The 27,745-nt window shown below is 39.0% G+C and overlaps 1 protein-coding gene across 1 annotated transcript in view; it reads left to right on the top strand.

Annotated features, from left to right (window-relative positions):
- Positions 1 to 27,424, top strand: part of lgr4 (leucine-rich repeat containing G protein-coupled receptor 4) — a 45,376-nt gene extending 17,952 nt beyond the window's left edge. Inside the window, exons 3-19 of the mRNA XM_052561216.1 lie at positions 2,153 to 2,224; positions 9,278 to 9,349; positions 10,202 to 10,273; positions 14,943 to 15,158; positions 16,725 to 16,796; positions 18,010 to 18,078; positions 18,567 to 18,638; positions 18,758 to 18,829; positions 19,265 to 19,333; positions 19,523 to 19,594; positions 20,267 to 20,332; positions 20,418 to 20,489; positions 21,776 to 21,847; positions 22,086 to 22,211; positions 22,498 to 22,595; positions 22,756 to 22,812; positions 23,860 to 27,424. Of these exons, the coding sequence (XP_052417176.1) occupies positions 2,153 to 2,224; positions 9,278 to 9,349; positions 10,202 to 10,273; positions 14,943 to 15,158; positions 16,725 to 16,796; positions 18,010 to 18,078; positions 18,567 to 18,638; positions 18,758 to 18,829; positions 19,265 to 19,333; positions 19,523 to 19,594; positions 20,267 to 20,332; positions 20,418 to 20,489; positions 21,776 to 21,847; positions 22,086 to 22,211; positions 22,498 to 22,595; positions 22,756 to 22,812; positions 23,860 to 25,232 (2,722 nt within the window). The 3' untranslated portion in view covers positions 25,233 to 27,424. The remainder of the gene's footprint in view (positions 1 to 2,152; positions 2,225 to 9,277; positions 9,350 to 10,201; positions 10,274 to 14,942; positions 15,159 to 16,724; positions 16,797 to 18,009; positions 18,079 to 18,566; positions 18,639 to 18,757; positions 18,830 to 19,264; positions 19,334 to 19,522; positions 19,595 to 20,266; positions 20,333 to 20,417; positions 20,490 to 21,775; positions 21,848 to 22,085; positions 22,212 to 22,497; positions 22,596 to 22,755; positions 22,813 to 23,859) is intronic.
- The last annotated feature ends 321 nt before the right edge of the window (positions 27,425 to 27,745 follow it).

Genomic DNA, 27,745 nt, shown 5'->3' on the forward strand with positions numbered 1-27,745 from the left:
ATGCTGCTACATGCTATCTCTCCATCTCCTTGACAGCCTCAGCTCTCTCTCTCTCTCTCTCTCTCTCTCTCTCTCTGTCTGCTCAGAGCTTCGGAGCCTTAGGGAGAAAAAGGAGGGACATAGATAGTTATATAGAAATAAGAAAAGAAAAAAAAGTCAATGAGGGAAAACCTAGAGAATTTCACTTCATTAAAGTGCCCTTATGGATTTTTGAAAATGACCTTTCATGCAGTGTGTAACAGCTCTTAAGTGAATGAAAACATCCTGCAAATCTTTAAAACAAAGTGCACCGTGTATAAAGTTATTGTCTCTCAAAAGAAAGAGTTGACTCTGAATCATTGAAACGAGTCATTTTTAAAATGAATCCCAAGCCATTTCATGTTGACGTCAACATGAATCATTAGCATATTGTCGCCCACTTGTTGGTCTGAATGAAAATGCAAATTCATTCTTCGCCACTAGGTGCTGCTTTTGGAGCGGTAAAAATAGCGGTTTCCCTGGTGACTCGGTACACAAAGCAGCACTGCGCTCACAAACACTGCTTCATCAGGCATTACAGGCAAGATTAAATGAAAATGAGACCAATCACCACAGATTAGCGTCAGGGAAAGGAGGGGTTTGGAAAATGCATGTCAACCTGTTATTGGGGACTCCCAAAACCAAAATATGAACCTTTCACTACCCATAATAGGGGCACACTTTAATGAAATTGTTCACTGAATGATTTTTCTTTATTTTTCTGTAGCAGTTTAATGTTACTCTTTTCCATTCAGTCTAAAAGTATGATAATTAGAGGCTCTTAAACTTCAAGAGGACAAAAAGCACAATAAAATTAGCCCCTGGTCATCTTTTACAATTTGCCTAACAAAACAGCTCTATGAACCTATTTGTCAAGCCATCTTTTTTTTAAATAGACTTTTATGAAGCAACATGATACACCATAAAATAAATTTGTCAGGCATGATGTATGCATGGTGAAAGTTATACAAACAGTAGTTTTTGTTCAGAAATCTGACAGAATTCAAGATTATTTAGCTGTATATAGGGCACACTTTGGAGATTTTTTTTATTATTATTATTAAATGTCAGTGTGAATATGATCCACCTCATTAGAAATGAATTAGCAAATTAGATTTAATGAGAATCAAGTTGTTAAAAAATAGTTCAGTAACCCTTTCCTAATAACCATAAATTCTAAAGAATTCACTGGGGTCAGACGAATGGGGTCGCTGTTATATTTGCACAATGTACTGAGATATGTGCCAGTAATGTGGATCTGAGGTAGAGCGACAGAGCGGGAGATTTTTAGGAGGAAATTCATACTTTTACTCCCAGCCAAACACTTGTAAGCCTCTGATGTCATACTTGCACGATGAGAGGTAAATCACCATAGTGCAGTGCTGATGACATCAAATAGACTCTGCTTCTTCTATTACTGTTGCATGATGCTTGATCTCACTGTCTGATCTGGATTCAGGTCTTATCAGTCGTCACAGACATACAGATCTCTGTTTGAACTTGTAAAGCATGAACATCAGCTGTGGGACGGACCGCTTAAAGAAATTTTAGTCAAAATGAAATACTCTATGTTGCCCCATGACAGGATTTTGAGTAGTTATACTGTGTTATAGGGGTCATTTTAATCTCTCTCTCTCTCTCTTTTTTTTTTTTACTAGATTTTATATTTAAAATGCATTTACAGTACTATAATTATATTGCAAAAAAGCTTTTAATTTTTCCTCAAGGTTTCAAATGCAACATGTCTAGTTGCTACAGTTTCACATGCCTATTTTTTACTGTTTATTTTTAACAAATGGCCTTTTTGGATTGGGGAGGGAGCACCTTTGAATAAATCATGATACGAGCATGAAATCTAGCTCTGTTTAAAATGAGTGTCTGCACAAGGCCAGTTTAAGTTATGTTGGTAAGTCAGCTCAAACCCAAAGCGAGCAAAATCACAGTATGAAATCATCCATTATTCTCTTCCATGCAAAACCGTGAAGCAGTCAATGTAAACAATGTGAACCAGAAAATGAAAAGTCAAACAGAAATGCATCCAAACAGCAAATGTAAATTGTTTATGTTGTGTTAACCTATAGAAGCCATGCCTCTCAACCACTGACTACAAGCATTTGTTCTTCTGTTTCCATAGGGATATCAGCATGAACAACATCACTGAGCTGCCTGCTAATGTCTTCAGAAACCTGCCCTATCTGGAAGAACTGTGAGGATGAGTTCTGTTTTCCCTCTCTTTCACTACTTTGCCTCAAGCTCTGTTTTCTTTTTCTTACGTATGCTTGATACTTTTTTCAAACACCGTCCTAGAAAGATTATGTATGGAACAGTTCCACGATGATCTGAGATGATCTTTTTGTCATTATTCTTGAATACTCTTGTCTATTTTGAGATTTTAAAATGTTTATAGAACTGCAGAAACGGCGTAATCCACATGGCATCCATTAAACGGCTGCTGGTCTCATTACGTGAACTCCATTGTCTTCATTTCTTTTGCTAGCCACCACATTGTTTCACTGTCCATTATCACAAATTAAAGTCTGATGAACAGTGTTTCTCATGTCACCTCAGATTTGCCAACTATCATTGAAAATGTACGACTTCCAGACACTTTGACTGTGCAATCACTGTTAATGCTTTAGTGCTGTTATATGAGGATTCAGGGCTTATTTCCACAGAAAATCCTCTCAGGTGAATATTCAGTATAACAGCACTAATTCAAGTATAACATAAATTGACCCTTTACAAAGGCCCCGCCCCATTTAGTTACATCACGGAGCAAAGAGGAAACTCACAACGCTCCAACAGGTTACTTTTGGTATGAAACAAAGTCTCCGCTTTTTTTTTTTTAAATAATAATAAGCGGGGAACAGATTTGGCCACCCACGGCTCCATCATTGTGTTGCTGCACATCTGTCTTATAGCTTGAAGTACTGTTAGTCAGAGCATCTCAGGATGGCCTTATCTGTAGTGTGTCAGTGACATTAAAGGAACAGACACGTGCTGTTTTAGACCGTTTTGGAGTGGCTGAATCCACATGTTTGAAGTAAGTTCTGAACTCTGATTGGGTGTGAGTGACTGATCTTTTTCTTTGTGTCTGTCTTTTCTTTACTCCTTCACTCATCCCGCGTCTGCCCATCTGCAGGAAGGGCAGATAACATCTAAGTGATATCAGGTACCTGCGCTTTCAGACTGCTGAAATGACCAGCTCCCAGAGACGGCCCCCCCTCGCAGTTCGCTCTTTTCCTCTGTTTTTTCCCTTTTTTTTTTTTTTATTCGTTTGATTGGAGTGTGTTTTCTTACCCTCGTGTGTCTTTCATCCACTCCAATCTCCTCAGCTCTCGTTCCCAAACAGTCCTCCAGCGCTTTGTCAAAGGCCAATTTGCTTTTCAACGCATTGTGAGAAGGAATGCATGGCAGGAAGAAGGAGGGCAAAACAATGGTTTCCGTGACAACTGGCGTTTTCAGAAGCGTGTGCTATCTGGGAATGGGCTGGGGGTGCGCGAGGTCTCTGGGTCCTGTACAGCACTGTATTGTGCCAGATGCTCTTTGTCAGGTTGCTCATGGTTCAGTGGTCACAATGGGTGTGGTTAATCACGAGGGTCAGGAGTTCACTTTCTGGGCTTAAATTTATTTTTAAACACATCCTGGACTGTTGTAACCACTCAGCAGCTACATTTACATTGCAAGATTTTAAAGTAGCCTATATCCATACAAAAAAAGAGCAAAGAATACTTGGTTTTTACAAATAAAAAATATACTAAATATTACTATTGTAACTTTTTACTGTACAACAATCAAAACAGTATTTAAGCAAAATATAATAATGATAATTATAAAAAAAAAAAAAGTAAAATAGGGCAGTCCCTCCAGGATTTCAAGATTTTTTTGTGTGATTTTTGCGATCAAAATGACTGCAGCTGCGGCTTTTCTCAAAATTTTTGCGGCATTTCCTATTGTTTTGCAGTGAAAATATACCACAGACAACATTCTTCTAACAACGTTAGGACTTTTCTGACTTCGACAACCACTGTAGGTCTCCAGCTTAGCGTTTGAGGACACCAGCACCAGTGCCATTAAGTTCTACAGAAGGTGGCACCAGCCGCTGACAGTAAAGCACTCACCCTAATCACACATGTACATCTCAGAGATGTCGATCTAATGTCATGCATTTACATATGCAAGATGTATTTTTAAGAGTGCTTGTTCGTCTGCAGTACGTCTCTAAGATGTTTCCTGTCAGATGTCAAATAGACATTTATTAGAATGCATGTAAAACTGCTTCTGAGACCTTACACAGCAGATGATTCCCAGATCTTTAGCAGACGTCTTACAGATGCAATAAATATATTACATCTGATAAAATATACTTTTGTTACTGTCATTCATAATGTCTAAATATAATTTAATGAATGCAAAAATATATAGGCTATATTAGGGAGTGGAAATGGCCTATAAGTACTTCTCTGCAGCCATCTAATAGTGGTCATTTAATCTTTTTTTTTTTTTTTTTTTTTTATAAGTATTTGCTTTCCTACATAATAAATCTTTTAGTTTTATTCATGGGGGAAACCTATTAAGAAAGAACCAATATCGTCACATTTACTTAAAGCATTGAAGTTCTGGGAAAAGTTGTGTGAAGCATTTAAAATCACTCGAAATCACATCTCATTAGACCATTTCTCCCACAAGTTGTCCCTGTAGCTTTACTGTTAAATCCATGGTCAAAGGTGGAGATTTTGTGTTTAATGAACAATGTTTTTCCTGGTTTCCACATCAGTGGCATTTGTTCTGATATCAGCTTTACCAGAATTGTTCGCTGAATGTGAATGCTTCTCAAGTTTTCACAGAGATTTTGATTCTGCTCGAGCAGATAAACGGTCTGCACAGCCCAAACTAGCGCAGATTCATTCCACTTTCGGTTTGTTTATCCAATGTAGCTCTTGTAAATTGGTCCTCATGAAAACGCAACGCCTTTCTTTGACTGAAAGCGCACTGCAATGACGTCACGGCACATGCTGATTGATGGACTTGCATTACTCAACATTACTTAGTACCTACCTTCCAGCGACACTACATTCAATGAAGTTAAAATAGTAAAAAAAAAAACCATAATAATAGTTAATTTAAATGGAATCGGAAAATGTGTATACTGTAATACATGTAGAATTTTGACATTGTCAACCTTTAAATTAAGTTGACAGTAAGTAATAAACAGTACTGAGCATTTAGTAGTTGAGTATTGTGCCTTTTTCCTTCCCACTATTTTTTTTAATAGATGTTTAATGATGTTAAATGGAACGAGAATTGGAACCAGAATTGGAACCGGAAAATTCCCAACCATAATGATGATATATACTGTAAAGATATTTCTACAGTGACCTACAGTACAGTTGCAAAGACTGCAGTTATTTTTCATTAATGAAAGGTCTGAACTGGAAGTACATGTTTTAAACTTATATAAAAGTTGACCATTAAAGCACTTGAAAATTTCACCATCAGAGTCTGTGGTTTCAAAATGATGTCACTTGGACCAATCTGAAACCAGCTTCGCTGGGTGTGTCCTAAACAATACAGTAGGACAATTTGACGATGCCAGAAAGGATGAATTGCATTGCATTGTCTTATTAGTTAATTTGTAATTTGCTATAGGTAATTCTATCTTGGCTGAAGCCTTCAGCAGGTCACATGACAGTTGCCTTGCTCACTGAAGTGGTAACTAAAGCAACACGCCGGAGTAGCACTACACAGCTTTGGCAACACACTGACCACAGAATGAGACTTAGATTAGTTCCAGACAAATCGAGATCAGGGGTGACATCTCCCCTCTCAACGCATCAGACTGCTGAGTAGTGACGATGAGTGTGTGCTTAAGAATCCACCCATGGAAGCCTGGCCAAATCTGGTGGCTTTGAGACACAGCCAAACCCGAACGATGTCGAGAGAGAGAGAGAGAGAGAGATGTGGATCGAGAAAACGTCTCTGTTTCCCGCAGGCTAACTCGACCGCATTGGTGTGCCACAACAAATGTGTTGATGTAAACAAGAACGCAGTTGGACAGCAGTTGATTGTGTAATTTGGGGTTTGTGTCGTGGTTGTAGAGAGACAGATATTCTGTCAAAGCCCGTGTGACGGTTCATCATTTTAACTTTTCAGTGTCTCAGCAGTCTTTTCCATCTCTCCCTGTGTTTTCTCCCTCCATCCATCTTCTTGTATGTGGCAATATTTCAACACTATGAAGCTGAACCCCTATGATCCAGCTGACTGATAAGCCACCCCTGTCATGTCCTCACCATCATAATTCCAGCTGTATTATCTAGTGTCTCTAGTTGTTTTTCCTGCCTGTTTGTCTTTCTCCAGGTCTACAGGTGAATAATGGAGACATGGTGCCATAAGATAGTTATCCACGTATATACTTTGGTATTATGGGTGTTTTAGAGAAAAGCAGCACTGTAAAAAGACTCTGAATTTTTACCCTGAAAGGTGCATCATAATTTTTTCCCAAGAAGTCCTTTATTCTTCTTAACAGCAGTTGCACAGTTGGCAAATTATCCCTTGATTCTTTGCCAGTTCTCGTTATGCTCCATTTCACATCCAACTTTGTTTTGTTTTGTGTTATTTTTGTTTTACTTTGCTTTTTGTTTTTGGTTGTGCTGTCTTTTTATTTTTATTTTTTTTGGCAGCAGAGGAGTAAGAAAATAACATTTCAAGTCCTCAAAAAATTCAGTTTGTTGCAGCTTTTATATTTGTCAATGGAAAATAGGTCTAGATGATAGTCATGGAAAATTCAGTAACAAAAACAAAATTACTTGGTGCAGCTTGATATTGCCAGAAGAACTCATTGAAGACTTTTCTCTCAGTTTGGTTACTTCCACACACAGGTGGTGCTATAGTGAGGATGGAAATTGAATGTGTTTTTGTTTTTTAAATTGAAATAATCACAAAGCAAATGTTTTGTTTGTATATTATATTTTAGATTTGATTTATTTCAGACATGCATCTTAGGGCCACCAAGGGGCAGTTAACACGTCCTGATGCTGTAAACATCCAGATAAATGTGTGCTGTCCAGCACTTCCTGTGATGAGAAGGCCAAATGGAAGGCTTTCTGTTCTTTCTGAAACACTGTGGCCTATTTATGCTCCTAACAGATAGAGAGAGAGAGAGAGAGACGATAAGAGAGTTACAGTAGAAGAGTGTGAGAGAGTTCTCTGACTCCAGTTTCAGTGGCTGATAAATCTGGTGTTAATCTCTCAGGCCTGATTTGGTGAAGTTATGTGGACCTTCTGCCTGCCTTACCACACACAAACACTCTAATGGCACATGCAGCACTGAAAAATGCATGTATACAAACAATTTACATCCTATTATGCAGTACAGCTTAACCTGTGTAACATGCCTTCACACGCCATCTGAAATTCTGACTCAAGATGTCCACTAGATTCTTTCTGAATAGAAGGTGTCAGGGTAAGTGTTGTCCAGCCCAAAACATATCTGTACAATCAGAGCTCATCAACTCCACAGCACATTCATTCCGACCATCACATTCTGACACGTCCTTAGGTATTTGTGCTGCCCAGTCAGACAGAGAGTCTGGAGAGGCTTTGGCCAACAAAGAGCAAGCTAAGGGCAGGTCTAAGGTAAAACACCAGTGTCGATCAAAAATCGTGAGAGGGGCCTGTGCAGAACTGTGTCCACTCTGCCAAATGTATGAGAACAGTTTGATCTGAGGCGGTGGTTATGATTTATTGGGATAAAAAAAAAAAAAAAAGGAACACTGGTTGGATTTTTATCATTGTAGGGTGGTTGTGTGCTCTCACTGCCAAGACACATTTCGGTTCAAACAACATGTAAAAGTGAATTTTGCATCCGATGACCCCTTTAATATATTTTAAAATGTAATTTATTCCTGTGCTGACAGCAGACGCTACTCTAGTCTTCAATGTAACATGATCCTTGAAATCACTATGAAATCATGTATTTACTTTATATGTGTGTAAATAATTTATAGTATAAATTATTGGGCTTTGCGATTAATTGTCTTGCGCATCTTGTCAGTAAAGCCGTTTCTGTGATTTGTAGTAAATCTCCATCACGTGCTTTCAGATGAGCAACATTTACTACACAGAGCCGTAGTTCACTGACAAACTACGCAAAATTGCGTTCATAATCGCAGACGATTTAATCGCGCAATTATGAAATCAAAGAAATCGTTCTGCAATTATAAAAGCTGTTTGTGTAGCTTGTCAGTGAACTACGGCTCTGTGCAGTAAATGCTGCTCCATCTGAAAGCATGTGAAAATAACACATTTAATAAAAATTTTTTACTCCAAACCCACTTCATAACGTCAACCAAGTGTTTGAAATAAATCTTTCCGTGAGATGATGTGGTTTCTTACACAGAATAAGGCACGCAACATATTTCATAGTATTCTAAGCAGTGATAAAGGTTAATGTCGATTAGCATTGCATTATTATATACTTTATTGTAATAAAAATTATTACAAACTCAGATAAACCATATATTGTTGTAGTCGTGTGTTTATTAGTCACGTTGAATTAATGAAAGACATTAAATCTTCTGTTTATTCGGCTACCGCTATACTGTAGGGAATTCCTGGGTTTCTTCTGCTAGACGAATATATATATATATTTTGTATATTAGTTGCTACTAATATATATATACCTAATTTAACACCTAATATATACCTAATTTATACCTAATAAAATTTTACTAATACCACACCGACCAACCTTCATACCATGGTTGTACTACGACTGAATAACAATGGAGAAGTTAATATTGTTTGTCTCCAAACATCCTTGTGTTCACCAGATGGAATAACCCCGGATTACCAATTTAAAAAAAAAAAAAAATACTTGGAGAATCATTTAATTTGCAATGCGGATATTCTATAATACTATAGCAAACAAAGCGTCTCAGCTGAAAACAGAGAAGCACTCACAGCTAGGCTTTTTCAGCAGATCATCTGGTGTTTCCAGCTGGCTATAAATGCTTTGGTGGACACATGGCCTTAAGGTGGTGCTTAGTGAAAGTAAAAATGTAAATGTAAAAAATAAGAAAGTCGTAGGAGCTCATCCAGCCTAGTTTTTAAATCACTCTTTCTTCACTGTTCCTTTCCTCTCATTACTTCACTTTCAGTCCCTCTGACACCCTTTCTCCAGCTTTCCATCAGAATATCTGACTTTTTTTTTTTTTTGCATTTTAGCTTATATGAAGTATGTCTCTTTCTCTCTTCGTAGACGTTTGGCTGGTAATGACCTTGCATTCATCCACCCAGAGGCTCTGTCTGGACTCCATCAGCTTAAAGTCCTGTAAGTATTCAACACACACACACACACACACACACATACACACACCTCTATTTGATACAGGCTTACTCGTTCACCCAGTGAGAAGATCGAGTACAGCGCAGTGAGAGAGCAGTAGATCCTGCTGTGAGTTTTGTTGAGTTGTTAAGTGGTGTTGTGTAACTAACAGGAATTTCGCTGCTACTGGATCAGCGAGTCTGTCAGTGTCTGATAGAGTACCTTTCATCATGATACAGCGTGATGTGTTCTCTCTCTCTTTGCGGTAACTTATACTGTATTTTATCCTTCAGGTGTTTGTGAGCGAATTCAAATGCAGCTTATCAGCTGCCTGGTCCCCTCAGCCATGATTTACATAAAGCTCACTTTTCCTCTTCCTGCCCTCATCCAGGGCTGTTTCAAAGCCCCATGGTGCTGTTACAGCTCATCCAAACACTCTAGTGGGAATTGATTTAGAGAAACTGGTTGTGCACCAAAAGCCAAGGGCTTTGGAGCTATAGATGTTGGAGATGATTTGAGACCAGTTTTTATTTGCTGTGGTCGTGTGTTTGTGAATGCCTCTTGGCTGGGCTGCATGTGTGTAATTGTATATGTGTGTGTTAGTGTGTACTTGTGTGTGCTGTGGCCTGGCACTGAGTGGGAAAAGCTGTCCCCGTGGCCTATGCCATTTGAGTGACGCCAGAGAGCCGATAGGGTAGAGGAAGCAAGATATGCACCTTGATTAACTCAGAACACGACACAACATAAATCAATACTAGAGCTTATAATTATGGAGAAATCTTGAAGTGCATATTTGTTGTGTTGTGATATAGAGGTGCACACAGTATATAATGGTGGTGTTTTAAACTTCTTTTTCAGAATGCTTCAGAACAATCAGTTGAAGACTGTCCCAAGCGCAGCTCTCAAGAATCTCCATGCCCTGCAGTCTTTGTAAGCATCTCACTCATTTTCTTGAACAAATATTTCAGTGTAAACTATCATCAAAACAACTGGGGTCAGTAAGGTATAGTAAGATAGAGATTATTGATTTTATTTAGAAATGATGGTCACTCTTTATTTTAAGGTCCAGTTCTCAGTATTAACAAACCTTTACCTATTATTTGACTCAATAATCTACTAATTTGCTGGTTCTTAATAGTTAGTAAGGTAGTTGTTAGGTTTAGGTATTGGGTAGGATTAGGGATGTAGAATATGGTCATTCAGAATACTGTATGTGGTTTATAAGCACTAATACACAACTAATATGTTAATAATAGGCATGCTAATAAACAAGTAGTTAATAGTGAGAATTAATGTATTATTTTATATTTACATGGAAATGTCTCAGCTGCATTAGTGTTTCTGTTACTTGCATTTTTTGTTTGTGTGTTTGTCCTCTAACTTTGTCTCAAAAGAGACTTAGTCCAGCTGCTGTTTCTGCTGTGGGTCAATGTATGTTTAAAAAATCAGCTCTGAACCATTATCACCTCTCCAGATCTCTTCGTCTCTCTCTCTATCGCTCCCCCTCATGTTGTGTGTTTTTCCTTTTCTTTTTCCCTGTGGTGCTAAAGTAATGTGTTTTGGCACAGTCCATCTGCTTTGGGATAATGCCTTAGAGAACGACCTGTCAATCAACGGGCCTTCTGCCCCTCAGCATGGACGATGAGAGAAAGAGTGGGAATATAGTCAGAGCAGAGGCCAAGGACGAGAGACACATGAGAGAAGGAAGGGGGCAGTCCTCCGGGAATGTGTTCACCCTGCAGGCTTTCTGCACAGGTTCTTCAGCTGCACTAATCAGGCTACCAAAAAAAAAAAAAAAAAACTCCTAATTACTGTAACATTGCTGTGGGGAACCAGGTGGAGTCAAAGCCTGTAGAAAACACCAGAAAAACCCCTTTATTTCACCCCTTACTGCAGTTCTGCTTTCACGGTGTTTGATAGATCGACTAATACATTTTTGGTTGTAGCCAGTGATGCATTCTGGTAAAAGCTGGTACTGAAAACCAAAACCATTCTAAATTAGCATATGTTTAAAATAACATTTTTTTTTTTTCATATTTCAAAATGTCTGTGCTTTTATTCAAAAGTTTTTTTTTTTTTTTTTTTTGTTATTCTTACCAAGGCTGCATTTATTTGATCAAAAATACATTACATACTGTAATATCCCAAAATATTCAAATATTTTGTTCCATTAAAATATATATTTAAATGGAACAAAATATTTGAATATTTTGGGATATTACAGTATGTAATGTATTTTTATTTATGCCTGTGATGGCAAAGCTAAAGTTACATTTAATCTTAAAAATCGTCCTACTTAATATTTTATTTTTAACCATGATAATATTTTTGCTAAATAGAAGGTTCCAAGAGCAGCATTTATTATATATATATATATATATATATATATATATACACACACATAGATGAATTAGAAATGTCATTGTCACTGAATTTATGCCGTTCATCAAATATTGAGCCTAAGCTTTTCAACAATAGTGTGTTTGTCTGTCAGCTCTTATCTATTGTGAATACTGAGGTGTGCTTGTCTCAACAACTATAAAACTCAACCTCTTTCCTATCAGTATATTATCCATTAACAGCCCGTGTTTAAATTAAATCTCATCAAAGCTGGATCTTTTCATGTGCACACTGCTTTTTCTTCCATGCCGATGATTCTGTTATTGAATTTAAATTTGAAAGGACCATTTCCTTCTTTCTTTTAATTTTTCTTTTCTTTTTTTAAAGTTTCAGCTGGCCAACATTCTTTGCATCCCTAGTTTGAGCAGTTGATGCTACGGATATGTTCTAGAAATATGACTGCCTCTCCTCACTCAAACAGTTTCCAAAACCACAATTATAATCCTAGGTCCATCTATAATTTCAAGTGGCTGCCTGTGCCACAGTTTGCAGTGATCCGGTAAAGATCTTATTCTTGTAACCTCAAAAGTCAATTCTGTGGTTTCCTAGCCATGCAACAGACCAAAGAGCAATTCATTATCATGAACAATTATCCTTATGATCGGAAAATGCTTACAAAGTAATAAATCGTAACAAACATGGAGCTGCTAATGTGTTACATTACAACTGCTCCTGTGGCCAAATGTTTCCTTGGAGATATAGATCTTAAATGAATATCTCTCGTCTGTGCCACCCAACCCTTTTCTCTGTGAATCTTGTACTATATGTGTTTGTTAGCGTGTGCACGCTCAGGTTTGGAAGTGGCTGATGTGGACATGCCTAGATCTGTACGTTCAAAACAAGCAGCATGCACAGCCTTCAGCTGCAGCTGACAGATCTATATCTCCATAGATAAGAGCCTCCGGAGTCGACTCCTGAATTGTAATTCAGTTCAATTCACAAATTAACTGTCCGTTTTGGGATAGATCTATAAGGGACTTTGAATGCCAGATTGTGTCATTCATTCACTGATTTCAGTTTACCTATCACTCACCGGCCCCACATTATGCCCACATTGTGTGAGCTTCATGTCTGTGTAGAGCGGAGAATCAAACATTCTCAAACGTGCCAAAGCCGAAAGTGAGCCAGAGTTCATATCCAAAGCACATGTCAGTTGAGATGATCTCTCACTGTATCTCACACAAATGCCTCGGAGTGCTGAAATGTTTTTCCTAAAGACTTGCACTCAGAAAAAAAAAGGGGAACAGTGCATGTATTAAAAAACTGGTTTTCACTCTTTAGTCCTCCTTTCTTCGAATGGCCTGAGAGAGCACTAGAAGTTTATTTAACTAGTGAGACTAAGCTTAAAGTACACTGTGCACACATTACTCCACGCAAGGCCATTGTGAACAATTATGAGCTGTTTATATTTTCATTCGATAGATCCACTAGACCTCTGTAATATATTTCCATTGAACAAAGGCATTCATAATCTCCCCACTGTGTATGTTTCTGTGCCCATATAGTGAGCTGACTGTATACAGTATGGAACATTTTAAGGCGACATATGCATATGCTTGATGTGTTGTACATAGAAAGCAATTAAGGCAAGCTCAGTGAAAAAGTGTCAATAGAAATAGCTCAGACTAATTAAAAATAGAACAAAAGGAACAGATGTAAATGTAATGTATATGCTTAATGGAGAATCGTGATTAGCTTAGTGATCACTTATCAAATGTTAATCAGTTGAAAGGACCCCGCTGTGTGATTTACAAGAGGAATTTTTTTTGTATGGTATATAGAGTTGACTTTACTACAGATTAATGATTGATTATCCAAATCAGTTGCTGAGAAGCTTTGTCGTTATCCACCATTTTAGCTGTCAAACTTACTGAACTGTCTGTGACATATAAACCTCCTTTTTTTGGCTTATTTCTAAGATTAAGGTGTTGTTGTGGTACATGCAATTTGGTTACTAGGTATTCCAAGAATAAAGAGTTGTTCGGTCTGTTTCCCAGAAGCCATCCAGTAATCTCAAAAAATGAAAGTGCTGGATCAGACGGTAGTACAAACAATTTGACAAATTTTAAATGATCATCCATAAACAAAATATCATTACATTTGTACAAAATAATTTTATTTTGCCCATTAGTGTTAGTTACACATTTATCCTTTGTGTTAATGTCAATGATTATGACATGTTGACTGTCCGACTTCTACAGTTATATTTAGCGTTTCAACTAAAAACCTGATACAATTTAAATTTTTTCTTATATACTGAAGTAATTTATTCCAAAATTGTCAGACACATCAACAAGCGAGTAGACTTGTGATGTCATTTTGTTCGATGGACAAAGTGTTCAAAAATTGAGATATTTCTGAGGTTCTGTTTGAGTTAGGATATCTAGGTAGGCATTAGACAGCTCAGCTAAGTCTGATAACGGACTGTGTGTGTGTGTGTGTGTGTGTGTGTGTGTGCGTGTGTGTGTGTGTGTTCCCATACTTAAAGTTGCAGTGAAAAGGTTATAAGGCTTAGTTCTTGTTCTAACTGAGATCTACACCTACGCATGCTCTACCCTTTTGTGTTTTTTAATTGTACAATCTTCAGGGGAGGGAGAGTATAGCTTAGTCAGTGTCAGTCATTCATAAACAGGAAGTCACCACCCCACCAGTATTACCCATCAAACCCTTCCTCCCTATGATTAGCCCTAACTTAGAATAGAAAATTGAAATAGAAAATGCTCCACGTGACTTGTGCACTTTATTCATAGTCTTCCGAGGTCATGTGCAACTCACACTGGTTGATAAAGTATATCCATACTGAGTCAGATCCTTTAAGCATCCACAGTATTTGACACAGCACTGTTTATTTCGGTCATTAGCCCTCAGGCCTGAAAGGTGTGGTCCTCTTTTCTCATAAACCAATCGAAGGGGCCCTTTAGTGGGGCCAGTTTTGATGTTCCCGGATGGACAGTGTGAAAAAGGGAGGCCAGTGCAGTGAGATCATGGAAATGGCTTGTGCTTCTTTAACAGCACAGTGTTCGGAGACTGAGTGCTAACTGATGTTTTAGCACCTACTTGATAGCACACTGTTATTCCCAATATGCACGCTCACCCAGTGGCGTTTGTCGAAGCGTCTGTTTCATCACGTAAAACATTTTCAACTCATTTATGCTCTATCCTCATCACCTTGAAGAAACCTCTTTCACGATCTGTGCAGGCGATTGGATGCTAACCAGATCACGTCAGTGCCTGAGGACAGTTTTGAGGGTCTGCAGCAGCTCAGGCACCTCTGGCTAGATGACAACAGCCTGACCGAGGTTCCCGTCGGGCCGCTACGGCACCAGAGTAACCTGCAGGCCCTGACGCTGGCCCTCAACCGGATCACACACATCCCTGACAACGCCTTTGCCAACCTCTCCAGCCTCGTTGTTCTGTGAGTACTCTGCCATTTTGGTCCCACACACCAGAGGAATTCATAAGATCCTACTTTTAACACTGAGAAATTGACCTTCCCTCGTTGCCCTTTAACACACATCAGTTAAATCCATCAATGCGCTACACTAACTGTAGTCCTAGGTGGCTCGTAAAACACTCATGCAAATACACTTGCACATGGTTAAGTACACATGCAAGTAAACAGTGGCGTGGATGGACGATTTTAGAGAGAGAAAACAGGGGAAAGTAAAATGGACCCTTGTGTCTTGCAAAGTCAAACAGAGGCTATAGACCCTCTCTCTCTCTCTCTCTCTCGCTCTCTCGCTCTCCGTGCCTTACTTCTGGAAGCTTCTATGTGGGTCTGATTTACCAATTACATTCCAGCTGCTGGAAAATATTTGTCTTAGGAGTGGAGGCCAATTAATCCGTTAAGTAGACTGAACAAACACACAGACCTGTGCGGTGAAGTGCTCAGCAAAACAGCTGAGGAGTTATCTTCCAGGGACAGAAGATGTTTGTGTTGGTGTTCTGCTGAGAAGTGCATCTTTTTAATGACTGGAAAATTCAAGCGAAATAGATCCCTTGTCATCTAAATTGATTCTGCATAGATGAGATGCTATTCTTTTAGAGGGTTTCTTCAGCTCTTAAAGTCTTAATTCGCCCTTTCATAAATGATGGCCACAAAACGTCTTACATTTATAAAGTCATGGCACTAAATATTCCATTCACTGCTAAACATGAATGTATTTTTGTTTTGTTTGCCAATACAAATATCTAAACATCCTTAAATCAGGATACATTTACTTGAGATGCAACTTGAACATATGTAGTCTTTTTGTTCCGAGAAATTGAAGTTTATACCTAAAGAAATATCTGTTAATGGGATAAGATTAAGTTAATTTAATTAGATTTAGGTTGAAATTAGTTAGCTTTATCAGTTTCTGAAGAAACGAGACTTTTTATTTTATTACATTTTGCTTCTCGAATAAATTCATCTTGATTTAAAAGTCGTTTTAGCCTTGCTTTTATTTATTTTTTCAATAAATTAAAAAGTAATTAATATTTGTTGTATTCTATTCTATTTATCATGTGGTTGTGTGCCATTCAATTTATTGCTTAAATTTTCTTTACTTGTTCATAAAGAGTCGTAAATTTTCCTTTATAAAACCTGCAGAAATGAATTTTACCTCTCAGATTATACTCACTTTAGCATTAGTGCACCTTACTGATTATTGACAATAACAATTTTTGAGTGTGGTGTTTTATATTGATATTCAATGGTGCATGGTAATTTCCCTTATTTTTATATTTAGTTCACCTTTTTATTTTTAGTTTTATATTTAGTTCACCTATTTAGTCATCTAATGCACACCTAGAGTTAATCTTTAAAATTCACTGAATTATTTAATAATATTTTAAAATGTAATCTTTAGCAAATCTCAAAATGAATATCTTCGTATAGTATAGTATAGTATAGAATTTACATTTTTGTCCATTGGTTGTGTGTATGTTAATGAATGCCTAAATACTAGCTTCTAAAATCTTGTTTGTCCGTGTTGTTCAGGCATCTACACAACAATCGAATCCAAGAGATTGGAACAAACTGCTTTAATGGGCTGGACAACCTGGAGACATTGTGAGTTGTTCCCCTTCACCTACATGTGTAGCCACACTTCCTGACGTTAAAGAGATTGTAACAGCATGCAACACTACATTTATATCTGCTGCAGTGGGTCTGTCATCAATAGCATCATGCTACATAATTTGACAAGAGACTGTATGTGGGTACAAGTATAGTTATGCAGTGTTTGATAGGATAGTTATCTGCTGCTCTAGCGCCCTCTTCTGCAAGACTCAGTATTGCAGAGAATGTTGGGAGCTTTCTGTAAGGATGCTTTAGCTTCAGTTATTTAAAACCTGTATGCAGTGTAGAGTAGAGGGTGTAATCCTTGAACCTTGAGCCTGAAATGTTACCTCATGCATTTCATTATGAATAAAAAGCATGCAAGACATTTCAAAACATGAGGTTTATGACTTAATGGCATTTATAAGCATTTTATTACGTAGCATAGACGAGTCCTTCTTTGACACTTGGTACAGTATGTGCAGTAAGCTGTTATTCTGAAAGTTCAAATAAATAGTAATATGCATTTTCTTCATATATTTTGATGTGATCAGAGTTCCACCTAAAGCCCGGCAACACTCATGAGTCATTACTGCTTCACTTGAACTGAGTTAAGCAAGATTTACAGTATACCGATAAAGGACAAAGGAGTCTTTTCAAGACCTTTGGCTTTACCTTATTGCCTCCGTTCTCTCTCTCCACTTACCACAGTTCGTTTAGCAAACATCCACCGCGTCAGGGAGGAAGAGGCGAGGGGAAGGGGAAGGCAGATAGCCATCGCTGATTCTGCTTTATTTACTTATTCTGACCATAATTAGGACAGGATGAGGACACGCCAACGTCCTGTGCCCCTAGGGAGGAGAGTGGGACACCGGACAGGGGCATTAGGGGGTAGAGAGGAAGTATCATGCCAGGTTGTGTATCATGTGGCAGCTGAGACAAACAATAACACACTGAAGAAATCAGCAGACTGGCTGTCCGGATTGGCCTCTGTAAACAGTACAGTCGATTTCTCTAAACACATTTTTTGTCTTTTAGCCAGAAATGATCTTCAGTTATGGTTGTCTAGTGTTTCTTTAAACATAGAACAGAAATAGCCCTTATTATACGGCTTTATTAAATATACAGTACAAGGAAGGTATAAAGAACAATAAAAGTTGCTTTAGCTTAAGTGTTTAGTTTTGTCCTAATGTGACTAACTTTCATCTGTGCTGTCTCCTTTTAGGGATCTAAACTTCAATAATCTGAAGACCTTTCCAGAGGCCATTCAGACGCTGCCCAAGCTGAAAGAACTGTGAGTGTCTCCAAACACACACACACACACACTCATTTACAGTCATTCCAATCATTCCTCTTAGACACTTGGCTTTTGATGTGGATTGCTGGTGTCGTTATATCACAGTTTGAAATTTGGGATTAATGAGCCTCTATTACAGAGAGGAAAGGAAATCAAACTGGTGTGGAGTTTCAGCTTCTTCTTTCATCATTTGAAAAATTATAATCCTTTTAAAAGTCTAGGAGAGTGTAAAAATCAAGGGTACCAAACAGGTGTCTGTTAACCTCTTCACCATTGTGTTTGGAGTTTCAGAGAGCTTTAAAAAAGCATCACTTGTGCCAAGCTGCCATCTAGTGTTGAGAATTATAACTTCTTCCTAACGTTGAGCTGTGATCAGTGAAGTAGCAGTTATGAATCCTTAGGGAAAGTATCTCATCTCACAGAGCTTCTTAAAGATTTCTAGCTTAATGATTTTATAATGCGTTTAATTTTTCCCTGTCTGCCAGTGGTTTTCATAGCAACAACATTGCATCTATCCCCGAGGGAGCTTTCCGTAGGAATCCCCTGCTCCGCACAATGTAAGCAAACGCTGATCCCACTGTCACGCAACACACACACACACACAGTCTAGTTGAAATGCTGTGATTTATTTATTTATGTTGTTGGCTATAAACATCCATTATATCTGTGTCTGCAGCCATCTTTTTGACAACCCGCTGTCCTTCGTGGGAACCACGGCTTTCCAGAACCTGTCAGACTTGCACTCTTTGTAAGCAGAACCATTATTCAGTCATTGTTCTGGAACTGGAATAATTACACATGTCAGTCACTCACACTGACACCTGTCACTTAAATGCTCTTTTGCATATTATAGTGTTTACTTCCTTTTATTTGTTCATTTCTGTTTATCCAACCGTATAGCAATTAATCACTCCAAAATTACAGTGTTGTTATTCCAGTCTAGAATGATTTTTCTGTTCTTTCCATGAAACGACAAAGAAGGTTTTTTAATTATGTATTTGTTTTCTATATTGCATTTCCCATTTAATAAACTATATATCATACTTTAATAGAGCTTTACAGCATCCCCATTTACTTTCATTATATGGAAAAGAGCAGGTCAAAGTTTCTGCTAAGCTTTTCTTTTCATGTCGAAGTAATGAACACAGTGTTTTTATTTTCTTTAATTTGTTATGTATTTCAGAATGCTGCGTGGTGCCAGTATGATGCAAGATTTCCCGAGCCTGACTGGAACAATAAATCTAGAAAGCCTGTGAGTTTATTTTACACGGCATAAGCATGCACAAAAAAATACAGCATCAGTTACAATAAAAAATATGCCTAATATGGAAAAGTCACACAGCACAGCCTGAAATAATAATAAATGACAAATAACTAAGCCCTTTAAAAGTTTGAAATACAGTATAAATTGAGCAAACCTCACGTTTCTCGTGTTGTCCAGGACTTTAACAGGAACTAATATCAGAGGCATCCCAGAAGACCTGTGTGAGGATCTGACTGTGCTGCGTACACTGTAAGTCATACACATTAACACATGATTTATAATTCAGTTCCATTCTTATACTGCTGACACAACAGTGTAATACATCCGAGACACACAGAAAGATAATAGCACTGAATACCACATTGTGACCAGCATGTTTTTAAGCAGTGACACACTACTCATAATAGTTCGTAACACATGTCAGTCAAATGTCCATGAGTGGCCAATGATGTGCCAGTTACAGCCTCGAGCGCTCGGTAATTAATCATCAGTCACTGGCCCCTAACACACAAAGGTTAGCCGTCACTCAGAACACTGAGTGTCCCGGAAAAGCCTTCAAGCCGGTGCTGTCATTCAAGAGACTAACATATGCTCGGCATGTCAGTCATAACCACACACTGCCCTTTCCGTCTCCGCTTCAAATACACACAGACGCAATCCGTCGCACACAAGCGCAGTCCGGCCTCATCCACCTCATAGGCCCGTCCGTGCACAGTGGCCTGTCAAAGGCACAGCTGCAGGGGGACGTTTTAAAGTGATGTCTAATGACCTCCCGGAGGAGAGCGTGCCAGAAGCAGGCCTGCTCCCAGCCTGACTGCTGCAACACATAACAGATCCTTCAGTTCCTGTCTAAACTTCATCAAAACAGTTCCATTCCTCACAAGCTCAGTGTCTCAACATGTGTGTGTGTGTTTCTGACAGAGATCTTTCCTATAATGAGATTGAAGACCTGCCGTCCTTTCAGGGCTGTGCTAGACTGCAGGATATGTAAGTTTGGTTCTCGAAGTTGGAATTAATTGTGTTTCTGAGCAGACATTGACGTTTCTCTGTTTTTTAATTATGTGCTCTGCAGAAGTCTACAGCATAACCAAATCCGGCAGATAGACAGAGGAACTTTCCAGGGCATGTCCAGCCTTAGAGTGCTGTAAGTAATCACAGTTTTCATAAACGAGCCATGAATGTATGTATATGAAAATTATAATGTGAAGTCAGTCGGTCATTATCATGAAATTATCCCAGACAGGGTGATCAGTCCTGTTTTAGATGATCCTACATTATTCCACTTATTACTTGGCTACTTTCCACATAAATAAATAAATGGACATGAAATATTGATTTGAATTGAAAGACGTTATTATATGAGAAAAAAGAGACCATGGAGTGGTACAACAGAGAGACCTGAAGCTATTACCGGTACACATTTTAGGAAACTGTCAATTATGCAGATAAGTGCTTATTATGCATACAATATTTCACCACAGAATGCTGAAATTATCCAATGAGAATAAAGTATACCTTAAAGTTTTACAATACGACATCTACTTTGCATGAAATGCATATAAACAATTGTGAAAAGGTTTAAACTTCAATATTGAGTGCTGTACTAAAATTGTAAATGGTCTAATAAACTATATTACTTAAATATTTCTTTATTTCTAATCATAACGATAATAATAATTGTATCATGAACATATTTAACTGAATATTTTTAACTTTTAAAGGGATACTCCACCCCAAAATGAAGATTTTGTCATTAATCACTTACCCCCATGTCGTTCTAAACCCATAAAAGCTTTGTTCATCTTCAGAATACAATTTAAGATATTTTGGATGAAAACCATGAGGCTTGTGGCTGTCCTATTGACTGCCAAGTAAATACACTGTCAAGGTCCAGAAACGTATGAAAGAAATCGCCAGAATAGTCCATCTGCCATCAGTGGTTCAACCATAATGTTATGAAGTCAAGAGAATACTTTTTGCACATCAATAAAACAAACATAGCGACTTTATTCAACAATTTGCCTCCTTTGTGTCTCTCTGCATCACCGTAGCGACATTTTGGAGACTATGAGCTGAAAGCAGGCAGCGTACGCTCTTCTGTGTCAGCCGCGCCACAAGGCTCAGGCCTGCGTTCAATTCGTTTAATGTACTGTTAATTGCTTTTGTCACTGTTGTATAAAAAAAAAAAGTAACAGGAGACCCTATATTACAGTCATTTTTACCATGGTTAAGAGGGCTTCAAGGCAATGGTAAAATGACCAGTTTATGACTCTTTTAATGAAATGAACAGCAGTTCAGTAATCACACTCTGACTGATCTCCTCATAGTGAGCTCGCACAAGGCTTGTCCTGAATTGGGAATCTTTACCCAGAGCCATCTGTATATGCTTAGCCTGTGGATCTGTTTGTTTTCTTCCCACTGACTCTATAGAGACCTGAGCAGAAACCAGATCAAGTTCATCCACAGAGATGCTTTCCTTTCTCTCAGTGCACTCACCAACCTGTGAGTGTTCAGTTATAATTATTCACATTCATTTCATTTTAGTAGAAAAACTGCTGGGGAATTGAAATATAACTGTCATGATTTAATTTATCAGACATTGCTGTTGAATTACTTAAAGATATCAAAAGTACTTTGATGCAGTTTCTCCACCAGAGTGCCTCTGATTAAACAACAAACCCATACGGGGCTTTCTTGTGTGTTCTTGAATATAATTGCCTTTTTTCCATCATGCCATTAGGGATCTCAGTCTGAACTCCCTTGCCAGCGTTCCTACCGCAGGACTGAGTGCACTGAACCAGCTTAAACTGACTGGAAATGTGGAGCTGAGGAACGGCCTAATGTCTAAGAGTCTGCCTAAACTCAGGTTAGAGCTCTTCACAGCTCTACTCATGAGCCGTGACTGATTACAGGTCATTAAGCTTGCTCCTGTGTCCCAGTTTATATGAATAATGACGTGACGTCCCCACCTTCACCCGTACTCTGTAATCACACTTACAGCGTACTCGAGAAATCAGAGAGACCTTGAGCTTTTCTGTGAACAAAACCCAGATAATTAAGTAAATCTTTGGGTCTTCCAAAGCAGTTTGTGTTTCTCTCTCTTGTTCACTCTCTCTCTCTCTCTCTCTTTCTCTCCCTCTTTGTCCCCACAGGTCTATAACAGTTCCCTATGCCTACCAGTGTTGTGCTTTTGTGGCTTGTGACAGTGCAGTTAACTCAGCGGAGGATGATGAGCGGAGAAATGCATTTGGTATGACTTTTTGGTGTGCACTATAAAGCAGTTCAGTTCAGCTCAGCTGCTTGCTGCTTTGGTGTTTGTGGCTGCATGTGATTGAATGAAGTGGTCTGGCTGTATTTATGTGTGGTATTATGTTTCTCTTAGCTGACATGCATATAAATATATATGTTAGGTGGCGAGGAGGAGATGGAAAGGATTCCTCTGGTCATGCACTGTTCACCATCACCCGGTAAATACAAAAAAAAAGTATATTTTTCTCTCCTTTTGATATAGTCAGAGAACTCTGGGTAATGAAATGTTACGTGATACAGATTAATGTCACATAGCACATGCATTCTATGTAATAGGGATGCACAATACATCTGTAGCATATTATGCTTTGTTTTTATTTGATATCACAGATTATTAGATATTTATTGGCTGGAAGTGGATATTTAAATTCCAGTTTCCAATATTTTAACATTTAAATTATATAAAGATCACATAAAGATCTTTTAAAACTAAAATAAATAATTTAATAACACTTGTAATCTCAAAATAAATATCAGATTTTTTTTATACTGTACATTATAATGTTAATGACTCTTAAATTCACTTTTTGCATTTAAAATTACGGTATTATTTTAGATTTACACAAAATAGTATAGAATTTTCATATCTGGCATTACACGAAATCAGGTTATTGGCCGTTAAATAAAAATAATTACCTGCTTATCGTAGTAGTAACTAATAATAATATCTGTGCATACCTAATGTGTACACTGTCTTTCAAAGGTTTGGGGTCTGGAAGATAAACTAAACTGATCAAAAGAGACATTTGTAATGTTGCAAAAAATATATATATTAAATACTTCTTTAACTACTTTAAAAAACTTCCTGTTCAAGAAGCAACACAACTGTATTAAAGATTTGGTGCTTAAGAAACATTTCTTATTATTATGAAATTAGCATATTATAATGATTTCTGAAGGATCATGTGACACAGAAGGCAGGAGTAATAATACTGAAAAGTCAATCTTGCATCCCAGGAATTAATTACATTTTAAATATATTTTACATTGTAATATTATTTCACAATATTACTGTTGTAACATATTTATTGATCAAATACAGGCAGCCTTGGTGAGCATTTAAGAGACTTTTTTTTTCAAAAACACCAATCTAACCCCAAAAATTTTGAAATGTTGATTGTTTGTGTTTTGTTTTGTTGTGAAATGTTGATTTAGCTTCTTATGCACCTCTCATACTTCGGCTCTCTGTGGTTTTCGTCTTCCAGGGGCATTTAAACCTTGCGAACACTTGTTGGGAAGCTGGATGATCCGACTGACCGTCTGGTTCATCTGCCTGGTGGCGCTCCTCTTCAACTGCCTGGTCCTCGCTGCCACCTTCTCCCCACGCACCTCCCCTCTCTCCCCGGCCCGCCTCCTGGTGGCTCTCCTGGCCTCCAGTAACCTGCTGACAGGGGTCTATGTGGCGGCACTGACACTTCTGGACGTGGTCACCTGGGGCTCGTTTGCAGAGTATGGCGTGTGGTGGGAAACAGGCGCTGGGTGTCAGGTGGTGGGCTTCCTCGCTGTGTTCTCCTCCGAGTGGGCCGTCCTACTGCTGGCTTTAGCTGCGGTGGAGCGTTGCTTGGCTGTGAGGGCTCTCATGGGGAAGGCGGGAGCTCTGAGGTCCAGGGGCGAAAGGAGGGAAAGACGAAGGAGGTTCGGTATCGCAGCGCTCCTGCTGGGACTGGTATCTGTTGCAGCTGCCTGCCTCAGTCTGTATCACGGATCAGCCATGGGCTCTCCTCTCTGCTTGCCCTTCTCTGGAGGTCCTGGACCAGGCCTGGGGTTCACAGTGGCCCTGGTGCTAATGAACACACTTGCGTTCCTGCTGAGCGCGGTGGTCTATACACGGTTATACTGCAGGTTGGGCCGTGCCCAGCTGGCTGACCCCGAGCAGGCCGGGTCTGTGAGGCACATCGCCTGGCTCATCTTCACCAACTGCATCTTCTTCTGTCCGGTGGCTGCTTTCTCTTTCGCACCCCTGCTGGCTGGGACCAGTACTGCAGTGGGAGGACCAGAGATGGCCAAATCTGTGACGCTCATATTCTTTCCCCTCTCTGCCTGCTTGAACCCCGTGCTCTACGTCTGCTTCAGTCCCTCCTTCAGATACGACTGGCTTCGCCTGAGAGGACGGGGCCGGGCCGGAGGTTGCTGTGGGCTGGTCAGGAAAGAGGTCACCAAGGGGACGGTAGCAGAGGGTTCGGCGGCATCTGACGATGGCGAAGGCCTGTCTAGCGACTGCGGAATGTACACGAAGCTCCACGGGGACACTGGGGGAATGTGCGAGCACTGTGACGCAACCCTTCACATCAGCGCGTCTTCCTCTTCCGCTTCCTCATCTTCCTCAGCCTGCAGACATTTAGTGAAGTCCCACAGCTGCCCGGCCTTGATGGCAAACGCACCCCAGTGCTTGAGCTCAGAGGGGTACTGGCCCGACACCGGGACGCTTTCCGCTCAGTCGGAATATGGGGACGAGGGCGATTCGTTCGTGTCGGACAGTTCGGAACAGGTGCAGGCGTGCGGCCGAGCCTGTTTCTGTCAGAGCCGCGGCTTCCCTTTAGTACACTATTCTTATAACATCCCCCGCATGACAGACTGAGCTCACAGCCCCGAGCGCTCACACACTCACTTCCTCACACAGTCCTCCAGGGTGTGGAGTGTCCCTGCTCCTCAAGGACAGAGGACAGGGAGGGGCTGGACACATGGCTGCAGAGCCGTGGAAACCCAAACAGACCAGAAGCACTTTCTCTCTTTTCACACTTGTGTGTATGTGTGTGTACGAGTGAATGTAGACCGAATCCATGAAAAGGGAAGCTAACAGTACAGAAAGACTCACTGAGCCAAATGTTGTCAGCAAACAACAACGTCTTGTTTTCTGTTTCCTGTCCCCCTCAGCCAAATTGGGTTGCATCGGCACCCAGGGCTGATTGACGGCTGATGGACACAGTGATCTTATCTCCCAGTGCCTGCCTTTCAGTCTGCAAGAGAGTAGAACTTGTCTGTTTATTTTCTTAGGGCATTTTTAGAAAAGAAAAAATGTTTTCCCTTTTATTCTTACAAATGTTTGTCGTTTTGATTTAAAGCAGGGATATATGTGCCACTGTTTATAGTGATGTCGATTCTTTTTCTCTTATTTCCTGTTGTCATCGTAAGTCCTGAGTGTGGCGGGGGATCCCGTTCTATGTAGCAAAGTTCCTCCTTATACTGGACTTCCAGTATGCCGATGAGAATGTAATCAACAAGTTTATGTTCACGCTGTCTTGTGTCCCCTCACAGTTCCTGGTGGCTGTTAGTTTTGCCAAGCATTCATTCCTTTCCTGTTGATTATTTTAAAAGTGATCCTAAAATCACAACCCTCTCCTTCAGCTAACAGAGTGATCCAGTAATGCCAGTACAGAACTGTTTGTCAAAAGAAATTCTTTAATTTATGTTTTAAATTGACATTTGGATCTCTTGACCAGAACTTTCTTAATCGCTAGTAAGTTTCTAATAATTTATTGCTAGACAAGGAAATGCTTTGATGCATGAATGGCAAACTACACTTTTTTTATTCAGCTATTATTCCTGACAAATATGTCACTAGATTGTTTCAATATGTATTTTGTACACTGGGTAGAGTAAAAAAGGCTTTTTGTATATTAAAAGCTTCTTCCTGTCCAGATAATCTGACTATACAGCTTACTACATTAAACACAAAAAGGGATTCACCAGTATTAAGATTCTGGCCAATATAAGACAATGATTATTTTATGATATGGTTGATAAATTATTAATGACCGATATTAATATTTATACTGTTATGACTCAATTTAAATAAAATGCTAAAAGCCAAAAAAAAAACATTTAACAGTGTTACTGAATAATTAGTGTTTTTAAAGATAAACTTTAAGTGAACGTAAACTTTAAGTGAATGTTTAGTGCTGGCAAAAGTAATCTTAATGTAAAAATAGGAAGAAGTAAATATCCAATATTATTCAATCTAAATGCAAAGAAACTGAAAGTTGTGCATCCTTGCACAAAAGCTGGCATTAAATGCTTTGTATCAAGGTCTTTAATATTTAAAACCTGTCCATATAAAACCATTTTTTTCTCTCTCGCTACACTTTCATCCATACAGTAGCAGTTGTTTGATCAGCTGTATGATATATCGATGTTCAAGTTGCCAGTAAGTTATGTCACGTGAGATGGACAAGGGGACCAAATTGTGTCTTTGTGTTCAGGAATATAGAACAATGTTTCATCATCGTGATTCCATTTGTACACCTTTGCCCATGTATGTTCAGGAATTCAAGTGAAAAGACATGCGTGTTTGTTTGCCGAATGTCAACACCTTCCTTTGGTCTTGTAACATGTTTGCAAAGTGGATGCCATTACGCCAGTCATTAAGCTCTGGCATCAACTGACAAGCCTTGCAGGTCGTAGCTAATAGAACTGACAGAATTCCAAATCATATGTCTATACATTTGTGTGAGAGATCTGAATGTGTGTGTGTGACATTTAGAGATGTTAGTGTGTTGTAAATTATTTTTGTAGGACACATCTAATCAAAATTGGGATGCATTGTCTAACTGTGGAAGCTACCTCTTCAACCGTAGCGGCTGCCAGTAGTGAGTAGTACATGTGGTTACGTTCCCATGTTTATTTTGTTGGAATGATTGCTTGCGCTGTAAATACATCTAGTTGTACGTTCTCACTGAATGAGTCACGCCTTAGTTTGTACTGGGAGAAAATGACATACTGTATACAGACATTTTTTGTAAACCAAACTATATAAACTGATTCGCTTTGAAAGATGGGAGTACTTGTCCTTTGTTATTAAGAAGTTTCCCTCATGATAGTTTAGTCCTCTTCTGGTTGAAGAGTTACATCTGCTTTTTATTCCAATGGAGCTGAAAGGCCCTGACACTGTTCCTCTCACTGATAGATTTAACCTTGCACTATTATGACTTTCATCCTAAACGAGCTCATCGTCTTTATACCACTAACTGCAGCTCCTAAAACTTCACCTTTGTGTCATAACAATGAACATTAGCTCTTTCATCCAAAAATAGCAGCTATCTTCGATATTACAACATTTCATGCGGTTAATGCATTCATTATTCTTTAACCTGT

This window comes from Carassius gibelio, chromosome B7 (assembly GCF_023724105.1).
Source record: "Carassius gibelio isolate Cgi1373 ecotype wild population from Czech Republic chromosome B7, carGib1.2-hapl.c, whole genome shotgun sequence".
Taxonomy (NCBI): domain Eukaryota; kingdom Metazoa; phylum Chordata; class Actinopteri; order Cypriniformes; family Cyprinidae; genus Carassius; species Carassius gibelio.